Source organism: Falco naumanni, chromosome 4 (genome assembly GCF_017639655.2).
Source record: "Falco naumanni isolate bFalNau1 chromosome 4, bFalNau1.pat, whole genome shotgun sequence".
NCBI classification, from domain to species: domain Eukaryota; kingdom Metazoa; phylum Chordata; class Aves; order Falconiformes; family Falconidae; genus Falco; species Falco naumanni.
In genome coordinates this window covers 8,610,399-8,628,630 of record NC_054057.1, presented here as the reverse complement: position 1 = coordinate 8,628,630, position 18,232 = coordinate 8,610,399, and the positions used below count along the sequence as shown (strand labels likewise).

The 18,232-nt window shown below is 36.1% G+C and overlaps 1 protein-coding gene across 2 annotated transcripts in view; it reads left to right on the top strand.

Annotated features, from left to right (window-relative positions):
- The window catches only part of KCNH8 (potassium voltage-gated channel subfamily H member 8), a 195,679-nt gene that overhangs the window by 164,676 nt on the left and 12,771 nt on the right, over positions 1 to 18,232 (top strand). For both annotated transcript variants that reach the window (XM_040592963.1, XM_040592962.1), the window contains 4 exons: positions 10,345 to 10,383; positions 12,092 to 12,444; positions 16,433 to 16,539; positions 17,551 to 17,627. In XM_040592963.1, the coding sequence (XP_040448897.1) occupies positions 10,345 to 10,383; positions 12,092 to 12,444; positions 16,433 to 16,539; positions 17,551 to 17,627 (576 nt within the window). The remainder of the gene's footprint in view (positions 1 to 10,344; positions 10,384 to 12,091; positions 12,445 to 16,432; positions 16,540 to 17,550; positions 17,628 to 18,232) is intronic.

Genomic DNA, 18,232 nt, shown 5'->3' with positions numbered 1-18,232 from the left:
TTGTTATTATCAATACCAAACAAATTACAAGGGATGCTCCTCATTTTCTACTGGGAAACTTGACAACAGGCCAAAACAATTGTTCTTAAAAGGTGAAAACAGCTCTAATCTCTGGAGCATACAACAGAAGAAACAGTTTGGGAAGAAAAATGTCTACAAATTCTAATCTAAAATATGCTGGGTTTTCTGGTTCATTCCAGCTGAGCATTTAACAAGTATTTTAAGCACATATATGTAAATCCACCTTATTTCTTTTTAATTTACTTATTTCTAAACTTTTTATCTTAGTGCCAACTGGCGGTATTGCTCCTGTAGGCAGAAAAAGGGATACCAAAAAATATTTTGACTGCAAGCACAAAATGCAGCTGAAAGTCTGCCTAACCACCGTGTTTCAGTGTGTCTGTTTTTCAACTAGTGGATTATGTATTTGACATATGTTCATTCTTGCCTCTTTAGCTATGTTTTTTTCTAGACATTCTAATATAATCTGCTGAATTGATGAATGCTGTTTTCCGATAGAGTAGTAACTCAGAAGGAATTCTGTCTGTTACATATTTGATTCTGTATTATGAATCAGCAATGGAAATAGCATGACATTTCTGATTTTTTTAATGCACCTTTTTTGTCTGCATAATTGCAATTCTATAGACATTAAAGAAAAAATAAGCGTGTTGTTTTTGAAAATAGTTGTTTTTAATTTTGGCAAGTGTTGTAAGAAAACCTGATAGGAACTTCAGTCACATAATTATTTATTGATGTGTTTAACTTTCAGAGCCACAAAAATTATATTTCTTGGGTATTACCAATGTGTTTATAACCAAACCCATGCATTGAAACAATTAATTTCCCAACTAACTCTTACTACATTGCTACACTTAGTCATAATGCCTCCACTCCAGTCTGATCATAGCTCAACCTGTACACTGCAGGACAATGACAGGTTGTAAAATACTTTTCATAATAAGTAATTTCCACAGAAGTTTTTCCAAATAATTCCAACCATCTTTTTAATAGAGAAGAGGATTTTGCCACATTACCCAGCAGCTGTTTAGAAAGAAATGGCTTACCTTAGAAAAGTTAAAAAGCCCTACTTTGATATTTAGGGTAGGGTTGGATAACTTGGAGGAAAACTTGTCATTTTTAAACAAACCTACATGCAGTTAAGCACCCACCTCTGTTATTAGCTTGTCTGGCAAAAGATCATATACTGTTACTGCAGGTGTAACTCACTGGTGTTTATTGTCTGTGGCACAGCAGGTATAAACTCTGCAAAACAAGAGACCAATCAATGGCAAATTTTTGTTTCTATACAAGAATTATTACAATAGGTGGAACATAGAAGTGAACAAATCGCCTAGAGCCACAGAAGACTAATACTTTATCTGCATGATTATTCTTTAAAAAAGAAAAAAGAAAACAAAAGAGAAAAAAACACCCCCGCCCTTAGATTCCTGTTTATTATCTTTCTCTTTAGTCCAGGTGCGCTTGGTAGCAACACAGAACAAATTCCAGTTGTTCTGTTAGAGACCCCCAGTGACTGATGGCTGTGCATTCGGTGCCTTCTGCCTGTCAGGCACCGTATTTCCATTTTTTCAAACTTCTCATCTTCTCAGTAATTATAGCGTAGGCATGAAGGTGCTCCTCATACTATCAAAACCTAAAATAATTTTAAAACTGTGAATATATAATTAACTTCAAGGCATGTGTTCACTGGAGTAGGTCTCTTACCTGCCTCTGTGCAGAGACTACTCTCCAGTCGGTGCTGCTGTGAAATATTGCTCAGTGCTTTCACATTTTTACAGGATACTTGGATTTTTCACTCATGCTTCTGGGAGCATCTGGAATATTTTTTTTTTTTCCTTCTTCCCCCTCTCTCTCCCCACTCTTCCATCTTCCTGAAATAAATTACCCTATCGCCAACCAAGGCAGCACTCATACAGTGTCACTAACAGCTCAACTTCTGTATTTCTGTGGAACAAGTAACAGGTTTGTGCAGCTGTAGAAGCGCACGACCACTGGTAAGAAAACAGAGCAGCTTCTTCAGCTGTTTTGCACTTAATTTCTGATTTATAATGAATGACAGGCAGTTTGGGAACAAGCTTTGTCATCTAGCTCTCTGCAAGCTATTGCACAGGTCTCCTGGCTGTATTCATGACAGGAAGAATGTTGTGGTCGATCTTTGGCTAAGCTGGATGCTAGTTTCAGACAGTCGATTCTGCTGCAATATCCTTGTGCCTGCGCGGTGTTACAGTTGGTCCTTCCTCCATTCCCTCGACCTGGCAATTACCTGCTTCACTCCGTATGGGAGCAGGGCTGACCAGGAGCTATGGTGCGAGCCAGGTTTCACTCCTTTTTGTTGTCTGCTAAAGCTTCTTTACTTGCAATCATTGGTGAGCATGATGTGTAGTGCCTCTGAGCCATCAGTTCACCCAGAACCCTTCAAGACAATCATTGCACTATCATGTTTCTAATATATCCTTCAATATGGTATGCTGCTAAGAAATAATGCAATAAGGAGATATGTAATTCAAAAAGGACAGACTGGCATGCCACCTTTTCTCTTGCAGGCTCGGCGGTCTTTTCACTTTCTTCTGTAGTATCTTTACCTGAAGAATATTTTTTGCTCGTATGCTCCTGTTTCACTTCTGTAGCCTTCAGTCATTCTAATTTTTTTGAAAATAACAACCCAGAGACACCCATACTGTATGGTTTTGTCTCTCTAATAGTTTATTCTTCCGATTTGTGGTCTTTTTCCAGTTAGAACATTCATCCCACTGCAACTTATTAATGCAATTATGTAATCTTTTCTTTTTTCTTTTTTTTTTTTTTTCATTAATTCTTCTGGTTTTACAAGTCTTTTTCATTTTACACCTAAAACAGACAACTGGCTGTAAGGATGATTCCCATAAGATATAGAAGAGGCCAAAGGGGATGAGAAGAAAATAACCCATTTAGTTTTGTCTGGTAATATATCACATGTATGTGACCCATCCCAAAATTCCTGCCCCTGTGGTCACTCTTTTACTTTGGTGAATGGGTTAAGAGACAGGAATTATGATTATAAATTATACATTATTCATAAAAAGACTATTCAATGCACGTATGTACTTAGGATTTTCTGAACTGGACCTTAGCACTTTCTTGACAAATACAAAAGATTTTCATTATAAATAGGATTAAAATTTTTAAATAAGTGACAAAATTTTACTTCTAGTTTTAGCTTTTGAGTCCTTTTGAACACTCTCCATTCTCAATCATTTCACTTCCTGGGATTATTACATTCTGCATCAGATTATAAAGCTTAACCAGAGGGTTACATGATGAAAAAAAAAAAAAAAAACCAAAAACAAACAACAGGCTAGCAAAGCAGTTTATTGATGTTTTTAGACTGTGGTATGAGAAGGGTATAAAACTCTGTGTCAAACAGAATTTTAGCTGGGAGCTTTCAGAGAGTATTGCCTTGGAATCTAACCATATTTCTATTTTAATTACACAGGGATACTAGATGATAACTTTTTTCCAATATGCTTCACTGTGCCTTAGGAAACATGATAATGTAATTTTTACAATATTAATGTTATATCTTACTCTCTACATTGGAAAAAATGGAAAATAAAATTAATCTTAATATATCTTAACTTTAAAATTACATAAATTTAGAGGATGGATTTTTTTTTTATAATTGCTTTTATTTTGCATTGATATAACAATGACCACGTAGTGGCCTTAAATTTAGAAGTATCCTTACAATAATATATCCTTTTATTATTCTGTGCAAAGTAATACTAATTTATAAAGGAAATGATAATACTTACCATAATTTCTTCTATAAAAGCATTAGTTCTGAAAGCACAGGCTAGCTTGAGATGTAATGAACATGTCCAGCTGGCTTATCCGGTAAAGTCCCTGTAACACTTGCAGAGTCATTATAACCTCAGGATACATACTGAAATGTGTGAAAATAAATATGGTGTAGTCTTTGAGCAAACAGTCTGTAATCAGTGCAACCTGTGTATCAAGTAAGTATTCTACATGGCTACAACCATGTGTTCTCATTTTTATTGTGCTGGTAACATTTTTAGTGCAGTGTTTTAATACTTAATTCAGTGTTTTAATACCATAGAACAGCAGAATAGCTGAGGTTGGAAGGGACCTCTGAAGATCATCTAGATCCACCCCCCTGCTCAAAGATATGAAAGCATATAAAAATGAAAAATAGAAATTATTTATGTAAAAATGCAGTCTAAGATTTTACGGATGTAAAAACATAATATATATCAGCATATTTTTCTTTTTTAATCATCTATACCTTCACTCAGTAAAACCAGAGCTATGGAACCTACCTACATCAGTGTAACTAGAGTTCTGCTGAAAATGCAGTTCCTGCTTTGGTAAATAATAATACAATTATAATAACAAATATATGCATATAGTATATACATATATACTGTAAGTATAAGTGTGAGGGACAAGCTCCATTGATAATCACACAAAGTTCATTCCTTCAGCAAAACTGATAGTGGATTTCTTCAATAGTGGGTTTGGGTTTATATCATGGTACTTTAAAAAATGTAACAATTTTATTCACTTATTGATGGTCTACGTTGTCTTAGTTTCTAACCTATGCAGAATTTCTTAACTAACAAAGCTGCCAAGAGCTCCAAAAAGCTATGCACTCAGCTTTTCTGTATTAGGTGTATATAGAAAACACAAATTGCATCTCAGGGGAAGGAAATTATGATTGCTTTCTTACTTAACAAGGTTATATACTTAGACTTCTGCTGACAGATTCACATGCCAGGACACAGCTTCTTGCCCCGAGGTCAAATCATGCAAATCCCCTTCACAGTTACTGTAGTTTGCTGTCTTCCCCAAAGTTTTAACTCTGAATATGTCTAGGGGCCAGATGAGTGCTCAATTTGCACTTTTTTTTTTTTCCCTTCGGGGAGAATTGGCTAGAGGTTAATCTACTGATAAAGTTGCCACCCAAAAAAAGAAAAATATTCATTATCTAGAGGAAATGTTTGTGTAAGAAAATACCAAACTAACAGATTTTAAGATAGGAAACAGATTATGCCTGTACCTGCTGCCTTCTCTGTAAGGTTTACCCTGGAAGCCAGACAAAGCTGGAGTTTCTTAAAAATGCTCCACAGATATGTTGCTGTCCTCAGTAAGTCACTCCTCATTAACACTCATCCCACTGATTTGGCCTCTGAGTGCCAGTTAAAGCAGGTGAGCTTCATTGGGGATGCTTGGAAATAGGCAATTGGCAGGTAACAAAATTAATTGGGAAAGTATTTTCAAGTTCCACTTCATTGTCTTCCTCTTTTCTTTTCAAGAGCTCCTCTGAAGTTAGATACACCTATTTACATAAAAAGATAAAGTTAACAATACAAACTTAAAAGCAACCCCTCCACAGTATCTACAACCTCCAGCTGAGGAGTCTAATTGGATATCAATCCACAGGGCCAGTCCTGCAAATATTTGTGAGTCTGTGTGAAACCCTGGAGTTGCATGAAGTTAAGCATGTAAGTTTTATTGCTTTGAAAGTTGTTAGCATTCATTGTAATTTCTATTAATATTATGTTAAGCTTTACATGACTGCAATCAAACTGTAGGAATATTATTTTCTCCACTGTATCTTTTGTCTGCAGTAATCTGCAAGCTTTTCTAAAAATGCAGCCTGCCAGAGCAATGTAGTTGGTGCCGAGTCTATTGTCTACTTTAACAATTCCTCCTTTTGCCTGCTTTTGACATTATAGACAGTCTCTTCCTTAATTTTTTCTGAATTCTTATTGGCACAAGTTTGCTATGAAAGATGTATGTTTGGAGCAGTCTGAAACCCTATTTTCTTCTCCTGTTTTGGGAGAGGTAGAGGGAGGTAAGAATGTAGATGTAAAGATGACAAATTATACCAACCACATTTACCAGTTTTTAGATTTTTGATTTGGAGCAAGTGACAAAGAGGTTAGTTTTTGTTTCTGTGACACCTTTTTAACATGAAACGCATGTATTTCTGTATTGTTAATGAAATAATCAAGGTATAATTAAAAAATTTTGCTAATGAATGCAGTGAAATTAATATCCAGCTTTTAAAGAAATATATAAACCCTAAACTTTTAATAGTAAATATAAAAGTTCATGAGAATTTTGAATCCAAGAAAGTATTCATTTGCAAAACTCTTATCCAAAGCTAACCACAACCAGCCAGTTATTGAACACTTGTCCTAACTTCACAGGCTTTAATAATTTATTCAGAAGATAGGAATAATGTAGGATAATGGCTCAACAGAAGATTGCAGAGCTCATGGCAATTCAGTTATTGGTCATCTAGGGTGAAATATTGGTGGCAGATCTGCTGTGCAGCTTTTGCTGCTCATTCAATATACTCTGCGTATGGTCAGAGAATGCTGACCTTAAAAAGCATCTGCAAAACATGTTTTCTTTATCTGTCCATTAAGCAAGGAAAAGGAATAAACCTAAGCAAACATAGGAACAAGCCAATGAACTATAGAAAGTTTTTTTTTTAAAAAAAAAAGGGGGGGAGGGGGAAGTGGGGAGAGGGTGGTAAATTGCTCAGTCAATGTAGATATAAAACATTCATATCTACCCTGAGAAGCTCTTTGTGAGTGATTGAGTCTTCTGTGGTTTAAAGGATTTGTGATATTTCATTGAAAATTTTCCTGATTATGGAAAACTGAGGTCTGAGCACATGCAAGGCATTAAGCTTTTCAGCAGTACAGTAATCCCTTGTTACATAGTTGTATTTTTCCATTACCATATAGTAAATTTGCAAAGAATAGAACATATGGCATGCATTCTCAGGTTTTTTTCCCCACTCTGTCAATGCTCCTAAATGGGTTTTTCCTATTTCCAAATGCTGACTGAGAACATTAATATTCTAGTTTGATTTCAAATCCTTTCCTGAAAGGATTTAACTTGATAGCCTTTTGACTCCTCAGATACAAAGAATTATTCATATATTTTAGGACCCGAGATTTACAAGCAAATCAGTGAAATTATGTTTCTATTTTTGTTCCTACTTCTCATGAAGGCAACAGGAATCTGGCCAGTAAAAGCTGATAACATTCTTTTGAGCCCAAAAATGTAAATTTACTTACCTGGACATTTAAAATATTAAACCTGAATTTAGCTGCATTGCTATATTTCTTTTTTTAGGATTTTGTCATTGGAATTCATCTTGAATTATTGTACAGCAAATTATCTTATTTGGCCACAACTCCTGGTAGAGATTCTTCTATCTCTTCACCCTAGAAAAAATCTTCAGATCACTGGCTTTTGACAGCAAACCACCAGTGTTTTCAGATGGGGAAATGTTCTTTTTGTGCTTGTAATAAGCAATGATAAAGATTACTGAATTTTTAAGTTCCATATAGTAACATACTAAAGAACTACAAGATTGTAATTTGAGATTATGTACGTGGAAGAATTTGATATGAGTCTGCTTTTGGTACATGATCTATTATTGTCTCTTCTTCTGAAATTAAATTTAATAGCTGTTTTCACAAGACATAAAGAGATACCAGGGCTGAAATAAGAAATTGAATTAGGCTCCTCGACATTATTTCACATAATTCATGCTAACATCCATTTTTTTGGTTTTTTTCCTAATGCATAGCAGGGGAAACACCTGTGTTTTTCTTTCAGCAGCTCTTATCCTTTAAGGGTTTTATTTTTAAAAAAGACTAGCATGTGAGCTATTTTGCATCCTCTTTCTTTTTGCATAAGAAAAAAGTATTTTCTAGAAGGCTACACCAGTGTGTTGCCCTAAATAAAAGTTTTTAGCCGATCAGAAACTAGGTACTCTGGTACTACATTTTTACAGAGGTAAAGTTATGTGTGTGATAAGGTCTTACATTTACTGCCCTTTGACTGGCTTTGTTCATGTATTTTGTTCATATTTTCTTTTTCCTTTGAGAATGGTACTTTTGCAGAAAGCAAAAGGGAGGTGCTGGAGGAGGTTTAAAAGCAAAACACTTGAGAATGCTCTCTGGTCACAGATTAGTTTCTTTCACCAACTTTCAGCTACCAAGCCATAAAGCCCAGGCCCTTGTATTGTGTGTGCAAGATACAGTGTTCAAAGTTAAAAGCAATAAATAAAGCTGCAGTGTATTAGTACAGAAACTATTGCAACACTTTATTGTGGGTTCTGTGCTATGGAAAAGATAATTTATAGGTCCAGAGTTCATCTAAAAATATCAGTTTATCCAGACTGAAATTGTCCCCAGTGGGTTAAAGGGGCTAGTTTGGGGAAATGGAAAAAGAAAGTATGATGAGTACTTTCTCCCATCACATGCTCCATGTTCATACCCAACCTTCTTTTCTGATATCCTTTCTCCGAGGACAATCCTTCCCCTCCTTGCAAAAAGCAACCTGCTTTCAAAAATCCCTTTACCTTTCTCTTGGTAAGGTCATAAGGCTACAGAGTGTTGCCACTAACCCTGTTTCCTCTGCAGCCAGGTTCTCCCTGCTGCAGTGGCCGACAAGGGTGACACTGTGAGCAGGAGTATCAATGGGCAGCAGATTGGTCCTGCAGCCAGGGGACGGTGCTACCGGTCAGGGTCACCGAGCTGAAAGACCCCACTAGGGCTGTGGGAAATGCCACAGGACATCTAGGAGACACCTACATAATGATTTCTTTGTTTCTCTTTTCAAGATATATAATCAGGATTAACACATGCTCAGGAGGAAAACAAATTTAGGAAAAAATGTTCGCCCACATTACAAATGACAAGTAACTTCTAAAGCCTTCAGCAGGCAAATTCATATTTTCTAAGATCTTTGTGAAGATGCTAATGTTTGGGATTGGCTTGGAGCTTTTAAGGCTGCTATTTAACATTCATATTGCACCTGTGCCTAGAAGCCAAGCAAACTGATACCCCAAAATTAATCTTCTTAAACATACGTGCAAAGTGGTCCATTAGTACTTCCTAGATATGACTTTAATATTTTAGTACATCTCCAATTTCCTGTTCTCGTGAGTCTTGAAGGAGGTGGTATTTCTTCAATTGGCATAGATGACAGTGCAAGATGGGAGACTTCAGTATCTGAGATCTCATCCTCCACTAGTATTATCTAGTACTTTAACTCAGGAAGAAAACAGCTGTTATTTTATTTAAATAGCTTAATTATTGCAGTTGTTCTGTTTGGCAGTTATTAAAGTTATTGCTAAACTTATTGATACACCTGCTACTGGCTTGGCTATTGTGCAGTAGGATTTCTGCTTACACAGACTTAATTATCATATATTTGTATATTATACCGCTACTAGTACCCTCACTTTTATCAGCAACTACAAAAAAGTTTTCAGGTTAACCCAAAAGATTTATGAAGAAGAAAGAAAAAAAAAAAAGCAACCAAAACCCCACAATTCTTTTTTCCAAATCTATGCCTAAATTTTTTGTATTTAGGAGTTCTGAAGACTTTTATAAAACAAATGGGGAAATCACAGTGACTTCCAGAAAGGCTTAACTTCTACCTGAGTCTAGAGAAAAACAGTTATGCTACATGTTTAAACTTGATGGCTGTTATGTACTTTTTATCTTGACATGTGTGTTTAGGAAAGCTGAAAATCACTTCTGAAAATTCTATCTGGCAGACTAAAATTTTCCTATAAATACAGCATATGGGCTGTCAGAGACTTGCCTGTGGTCAAAGTGTGGACATTCAAATAAAGAGCAGAATTTTCATAACAGATATTCAGCATTTGATAGACTTTATTACAGGTAGTTACACATTAAACTTGCATGAATTTTTTCTTCTTCTTTTTTGTTTTACTTTGTTTAATCCAAAAAGGAAAAATATCACCTTGAATAGATGTTAGGCATGTATCTCCCTCAGAAAGAAGCCCACTTGCATTTCATCACTGCCTTTGAAAATTCTCCAGAGATGCTACAGTTAGTTAGACCATCTGCATGTAAGAGTTTGGCTGGCACAGGAGGTAAAGCTACAGAGAGGCAGGACCAAAGCAGAGCAGTGTTCCTGCACGGGACTCCCTCAAACCAGCACGGAAACCCACCAGGTGTACATTCACCCATCTACATTCGTTCACAGGTTTGGAGCTGTGACCCAGATTTTTATTAAAATTTTATTTTTGCAGGAACTATATTTTTAATAACAATAAAACATTTTTTTTTCTTTCGCAGCATCTGTTTCCAAGGAGCGTCTTTAGTTCAGTGCTATGTCACCATTTAATTAAATACAGCTATTTTATCATCTTGTATCAATATAAATGCTTTCGTTTATATATTTGTATGCTTTTGGAAGCCAATATTGTGCAGGTGTACATATTTGCTACTTTTTTATTCTGTTTTGTTTTTTCAGGTAATATCAAAACTATCAAACAAGTCTACGCTATCTCAGGTATGTTAGCCACATTTTAAATATGCCAAGCTTGACTTTGAAGCATGTACATAGTTATGGCCAGAGCGAAGCTGGAAAAACTCCAACTGAATTCTGTGGTTTCAGAATAGCTTTTAAATAGCATCCTGCAGACAGTTCTGCCCCTGTCCGTTTTATGAGTAACAGTTTATAATCTTCTCTTCCAGGTGCTGGATTTGGAATATCCTACTATAGCACCTGCATTTTAAATACATATTTACCCAAGCCAAAGTTTTGAATACGGGTAACACTTATTCCCTTTATAGGCTGTATTGGTGCCAGATCCTGTACAATTTGATCATCATGACAGCCTTCAGATGGCTATTATGTTTGACAACAAAGATATTATATTTTATATAGACAGGTTTTTTGACATTGTTTTAAATTCTTACCTTTTCAGGTAATCTCAGATGGAAAGGACCTAATTCACTAAACCTGTCAACTTATACTAAGAGAAAAGCATTCACTCAGCGGGTGTGCTGTAGCACACAGCAAAATTAAACCTATGCTGCAAAACATTGAGGCTTAGAACATTTGGATATATTCCCCAAACCTCTATTTCCACCCAGCCGATCTTACTTGGCCTGAATGTGGGAAATTTGACTAATACAAGCTCATCTGAGGTTTTTCTATCTAAAGTTAACAGTGCCTTAATCAAGCTTGATTAAAAGTAGACTGAAAAAAGATAAATAGCACCCTTTTCTGAAGCCATGAAGTTGCATTTGGCTGTAGTCTTCACCGAGATGTGTGGAGTTTGTTAATTTGACCAGGAACCTGATTCTGCCTTAGTCCATTCACTTACTACCAATAAATACAGTAAGTTGTGCTATGGAAATAAATTGAACTATTCTTGAATTATGGCCTGATCCTGACATGACTTCCATGTTGGCATATCTTGGCACTCATGGCCAGTGTATTTTGTTACCATGAAACAACAACAAAAAATAAATTGCTCTCTTACACTGTGCTTTAATTAGTACGTAAAGTACAGAGCCCGGTCTGTGTTGCCTCTGAACTCCCTTGGTTCCAACACCAATCATTCAAATTGCTTTTTTTTAAAAAAAATGCTTTGCTTCTCAATGACTCAATTCTGATGTCGACACTGTCACACCACTGATGCATTAACAGGGCTTTGTATAAAATGAAAAATCTGCCTACTATCCCAGCAGTGGTTTCAGTTACAACTAGGAAGGATATAGATAACGTTTGGGCTTGAGGTGAACTGGTGTAAGTGCTATTTATACTTTAGAAATGGTTCCATATGAAAATGTAGAATTATATGAATTACCAGCCTCAGTTCTTTCCCATGGTCTACCAGGAGTCTGGCAATGTAGCATTCAAAAGAAATAATGCCTCGGTAAAGCAAGATTAATCTACTCAAGCGTACGCATGGCACAGGCTTGTACAGAGCTAGTCCTGTAATCTTTCTTGATAACAAAACATATTGCAGTGGGTTTACTGGCCATATCAGTAGTGACCTTTTCTGATTTGTTTGTATTTTTCTCATGTATGCACATACAGCCATAGTTGAGGAGGGAAGCTATGGAGGAGTTCCAAAAGACCTATCTCTAATGAGAAATGAAAGCTGTGCTAGATCTGTGTTTGTTTCAGGATGACTACCAGAAGAAATTGTGTTTCTGAAACATCATGCTCTGAATTTTGTGCTAGTGTATATTGTCTGTTATTTTAGACAGAGCTGAAGGGAAATGGAAATATAAAGAAGAGACTCCCTTCAATTGTGGAAGATGAAGATGAAGAAGAAGAGGGAGAAGAAGAGAATGGCATCCTTTCACCAATCCATACAAGAAACACAAATTGCTCTCAGCAGAAGAATGCTGGAAGCAATAAAACCCACCTAGGGAGAAACTTGAAGCAGTTGGCCTCAGGAACGGTGCCCTTTCATTCACCCATCCGTGCTTGCAGTTCAAACCCCTCAAGAATCAAACATGAAACAGAGATCCATTACTCCAGAAGGAAGGAGAAGAACCTTATGTTACACTTTTCAGCACTGACCACCGGTGGTCCACCTGACCTGAGCCCAAGGTAAGAGTTATGAATGGTTATTTTCTTCTCTATCATTTAACTCTTATTTAAAATACCATGATTGCAACACTATAAAACATTTCTTTTTCTTTAATACTTGATACTTTTCTTCATCCCACAAAGAAGTTGTTCTCTTATTGTAGGAACTATTACACATTATGCAGGATGTTATGACTTTAGGACTTTATTGCAAAATAAAGTGTTTCTAGCAGTTAAAAGGGAAAGTACTGAGCAATTATGAAAATTACTATTTGAAAAGTCTGGTGTTATGGTAACATTTTGTCCACCTATAATAATATGCATTCCCACAACAGCACTGTGAAGTATTCTGAATCCATCAGACAGGAGTTTAGAAAACAAGTAGATGATAATACAGCATAGCTGTACAAATACAAAAATTACTGGAGTAGGGCACTATAATGTAAAACTATTGCTTAGCAATTTTAGAAAACACTTAGGCTCTTTACATTAGAGAAAGGAAACCCTATAATGCAAGTTATGTGGAGAGTAAATATGGAGTTGAGAAAATCTGGTTTGCTGTGACATTTGGCATAAACAAAAGTCATATAATAGTCTATTGTGGCATTATTAGTGTATAATTTAAAATATATTAATTTATTTGTATTTTACTTGGAAGATGATTTATGTATCTTATTTCTAAATTAATGCAATGTAATAATTAACTATTACCCAAGAGTTTTGGGATCAGTTCTTTACAGAAATCATAGCTGGTTTTTTTTCACATAGGAGGAGCTACAACAGTTGATCTTCCAGTTCAAGTTTTAGTTTATATAATTTGAAGTGTTTCACATGTTCAAGAACTTCCTTTATTCACTAGAGGCAGGATGGTAGCTTCAGCAACTTGCCATTGCAAACATGAAATAGCCATAGCTTGACCAATATTTGTTTAGCTCTGTCGGGATATCTGTCCCTAAGGACGCAATCACAAAAAGGACATTGAAGACTATATAGGATTCTTTCCCCCTCATCATTTATTTGATCAGTGTACATTTACAGTTCAAACAGGAACACGATACAAACGGATTTTAGTTTTGTCAATACAGGTGAAGATGTGTGGAAAAACCAGCTTCTACAGTAGCAAAATTGAAATACATAGTGGGTATTTTCTCATTTCTTTCATAGATCTAATATGAATTAGGTTCAGGTCAGCTATGAGTAAAGGTCATTATCATTTGCATAATAAGTAGTAATTCAGGGAGAAGCTGCCTTTCATATTTTCTGCTGAAATGTAATCTTGCTCATTACTGTTCTGAACACATTCAGCCAGGCATTGGCACCCAAGGCTGCAAGAGCAAATGTGCGACAAGTATTGTTACGTGCATTATTATTTCCTATTTTCATTCATAATTTGATAGCTGTACAATAAACCTGTCAATAGGATGGAAAATTGGCCCAAGATACGTGTGTGTTTCAGACTTTGTTTTCCAGCCAAAATGCTTTCATATTATTTCCAGAATGAGTTTATATTATTAGAACATTTAAACTGACAAGTTAAAACCCCTTTATAAAGAGCCTTAAATGTTTGTTAGTAAGTATTACAGGGAAAATAAGACCTTAATTAAGATCCTCGGTTTTGTTTGCTGTTGGACAGCAGTGTAAAGGAATGGAAAGACTGGCTTAAATGTCCAGTCAGTGCAGTTGTGAGGTGTATAGCCACAGTTTGTTGAGACTGTGCTTCGTCTGCTTAAGAAACTTGTTCTATTGTGGATGTTCCCCACACAAAGCCAACCAGAACTCTTCACTGGTTCTTCAGGTTCTTTCCTTGTACACCACAGTGAAGGCAATAAAGCTCAGAGACTGGTACTTAAATAGGTTTTGGCGCTAGGAATAGAAGCTAGCATCCTAGCTTCTAGGATACAGTCAGAGTCTTTCCAATCACTTTTTGGGTACTGCCTCTGAAGTAAAAGAGCATCAAAAGGAAGAAAATGTAAGCGATAATAAAGACAGTGTTGGGAGGAGACATTTATGCATTCAAATCTCCTCAGACCCACATGCACAAGTGCACTTTAGCCCTAATTGGCTGGATAGAACACATTACGTGTTAATCTTTTCTGACTTTTTGGCTTCTAGGAGTAGAAGTGTGTCTCTCCAGGATAAGATTCAGGGCTGTACAATAGGTAATTCAGGAAGGGGTGAGACTTACCAATTACTTTTTTTCCCTCATTTTTTCAGCTCACTAGATTATGTCACTCCACAGCTGGTTCCTTGTATATGAATAAGTATCTTGCCCATTACGTATTTCCCACATAGAAGCCTGCCTTTTAGCTCTCCAAAACTAGATATTTTTGCTAGTAGGGGTTCTTTATAGTTTGAGTCTTTAAACACTTTAAAGAATATAGCATCTATAAATTCCAAGTCACGTCTGACTAGGTATTCCCTTGTGTGCTTTAAAGGCAGTTAAAATGTTAGCATTTTGTGTAATTAGAAATCTCTACAAAACGGGATATTGGTGTTTAAAATTTGCCTTTTGCAGCAGTGAGGCCTGATGACATTAAATAGGTTTTATAGCAAATTTCAAACAAAGTAATCGTTCAGGTTTTCAGCTGCAGATAACAGCATAGGCCAAAGCAGCTAGCAGCTCTAGCACCACATTTGAGTCTCATCTCCCCCCAGAGGGTGGTTGAGACTAGAGTGAAGTCTAGTAATATCCAGCTGGCGCCATGAATACTCAGACATGACATAGAGCCCTAAACCCGCATGAAGAGCCAATAATGACAAAAATGTATGGTATGTGCACAGACCTTTAAGTTACATGGGTCTTTCAAGCCCAATACATCACAGATATGTGTTGTCTGTTCTTCCTTTCTCCAAACTTTTCCAGTCAAGAGGTTTGCTTGACAATATCCTTATTAGACAGAAAGTCTGATTTCCATCATCACAAAGTTATCACCATTGACTGAGAGGCCAAAACCTGATTGCTTTAGCCCTTCCAGTCTAGTATTTTCCTCATCTGCCTACTCTTAAGACAAATTCTGAATCTTGTGCCTGGACAAAACAAGAAATTGACACTATCATGTCTATCAACTGGCAGCTTTTGCCATTGACTTTAAAACACTTCTCTTTATACCACGATGTGTTATAAATGAGAACAAAATTATTCATAATTATATATATTTTAGGAAGGTGCATTGATTCCTCTATCTGATACCAGTTTTTTTTATTCTTTGTACACAGCACTTGATTATTGTATAAAATGCTGCTCTTTTTTTTTTTCTTTGGATTTCTTGACACTGCAAATTGGAGGTCAACTGCAATGCACAAGTAAAAATAATGGACAAAGATGCATTTTCTAGTATTTAGGTCCAATACCAACACTATCACAACTGGGACATTGCAGGCTCATCTACACATCTTCCTATACTCAATTTGCAAACAAGATTGCCCTGTCTGAGCTAGTCAGTTTGAACTGGATTCCAGAATAGCTATTTGCATGGCAACGACACATTTGACTGTGGTTTACAGAGATGCTTTCATAAATATATTATTTATATATAATATATATATTAGGTAAGCCTAATACAAAATACAAAAAAAAAAGCTCTGCCTAGGTAAGCCTAATACAAAAGCCTGACTGTTAGGTGCAGGAAGATTTAAACTTCACAGCATAGTGAAGCATCTTTACTTTGCATGTGAATGACAACAGATTACTTTAGATAGGAAAAGCAAACAGTGTTCAGTTCAGGTGTTGTTAGGAGCCAGAATATACTGCAGAAGCCATGAACATTTTTAAACTTCAGTTAATTATGTTTGACCTCACATTCCTTCATCTAACAGTAAGTTTTATTTTTAGTGACTCACAAGAAGTTACACCACTATGATAGCTTTTACTTTTTTCTAAACTTATTGTGCAAAATCTACCATTGACTAAAAATGTGCCCTTTAGGAGTCATTTTGACAACATAATTATGAACGTGATATTTATGAAGCTGTTATGAAACTGCTCCATCACTGCAATTTTTCTCAACAGAATTGTTGATGGGATTGAAGATGGAAACCATAATGAGGAAGGCCAAACTTTTGACTTCAGCTCTGATCAACTCAGGCAGGAATCCAGGTTATCTCCTACAATTGGAGGTGAGTTTTGCCTGGGAAAATCACTCTTTAGAGAAAACAGTTTTCATAACCGCTTTTTGCTGCCTTTTGTTTCTTCAGGTCTCAAAGTGGCATAAATAGATTCAACATATATCCATGCTTTCAGTATAATTTCAGTATCACAACTGGTACTGTAGAAAAATACAACAGAGTTCTGAAGGCCATTTGTTGAAGAGTACTGTATTTTCGTGCATTATAATTTACCAGCAATATTGTAGGACTAGCCAGGAGCCTTATGCTCCCAGACCTCTGGGCATGAAGGCTGCTAAACACAAGGACAAAATTTAACATAAAAACATTCTAATACCAAATAAGTAAAAATAAAGGCCATATGTTAACCCAGCTCTGAATTTTTGTTATTTACAGCAGCAGAAGAGTACTGAAGTACCTAGAGTTTTAGAAATAAGAGAGTGAAAACCTTGAATAGCAAGAGGTTTTGGGAAGCCTTAAATGACCTACACTCTGAGAAGATTGATAAAATAGCACAGGAGGAGGAACAGAGCATGTCAACATGGGAGGAAAAAAAAAACAACCAGAGACAAAGACCAATGGACTAATACTGAAGTGACAGAACTAGTGCAGCCCTGACTGTTTCTAACATCCCTCCTTTTATGACTAAACAGTCCTCAAATAGTTATGTACCTTTTGCATGGAGGCTATTAGGACACATCTTGTTCTCCTTAAAGCCAAACAGAAAAATAATAATAGAAGCTTAATTGTATCTATGATTTTTGAAATCAGTTGACATGTCACACAGCACAAGAACTGTCATTTTTAGTCCTTTCTGGTTCAGACTGAAGAGACCAGTATGAATTTCAGTCATCATACTTTTTTTACACATTATACACTGAACATTAAACATAAGATTTTATTTTTATTCGATCCAAGTGCAAGCTAGGTTTAAAGTTAAAGCATTGGGTAAGTGCAAGAATAGCATTGCTGTTTCCAAGTTACTATACTTCTCTCATTTGTATGCATTTGAATTGTTTTCAGAGGCCGAAATTGGTGCTGCTGTGCTTGTTATCAAAGCAGAAGAGACCAAACAGCAGATCAGCAGGCTTAATAATGAGGTAATGAGCTTTTGTGTGGGTTGGAGAATATTAACAAGGATTCAAGGAATGCTAGAGAAAACTCAGAAAACTTGGGAATATGGTAAACGTGTGATAAATGAGTTAGCAAAACTAGATAGGGTTCCTACATTTAGGGCAGTGTGGGGCTTTTGACTCTTTCCAAGATTAATTTTCTTCATGAAAGCTATATAAAAGTTGGTGTCATGTGCTAGAGCTAAAACCAAAGTAAGGTAGTATAGTTAGCGTATCTAATTTTCTTGGGATTTATCCTCTTATGGATCTGTCGTCTTTCCCCAAGCTGCTTCTTCCAACTTTTCTTGTCTGGGTGAATGCTATGCTTTTGGAGAATTTCCTTGAAAGAAATGCAAATTCAGTCATGTTCAAATTCACATCAAACCTGTCAAATCACCTGTTCAGAATGAAACAGAAGTTCATCTGTTCCTGCTCAAGCAATATGATCAGAGGAATGCAGGGCCAATATTGTTCAGTGGTACTTTTTGTTCTTCCTTTCTAATAACTTCAAACCTGTAATTGACTATCAATCCAACACAAAAGAGGAGACATTCTCTGGCTAAACTGTTTCGTATACCCAGCCACTGCAGTAC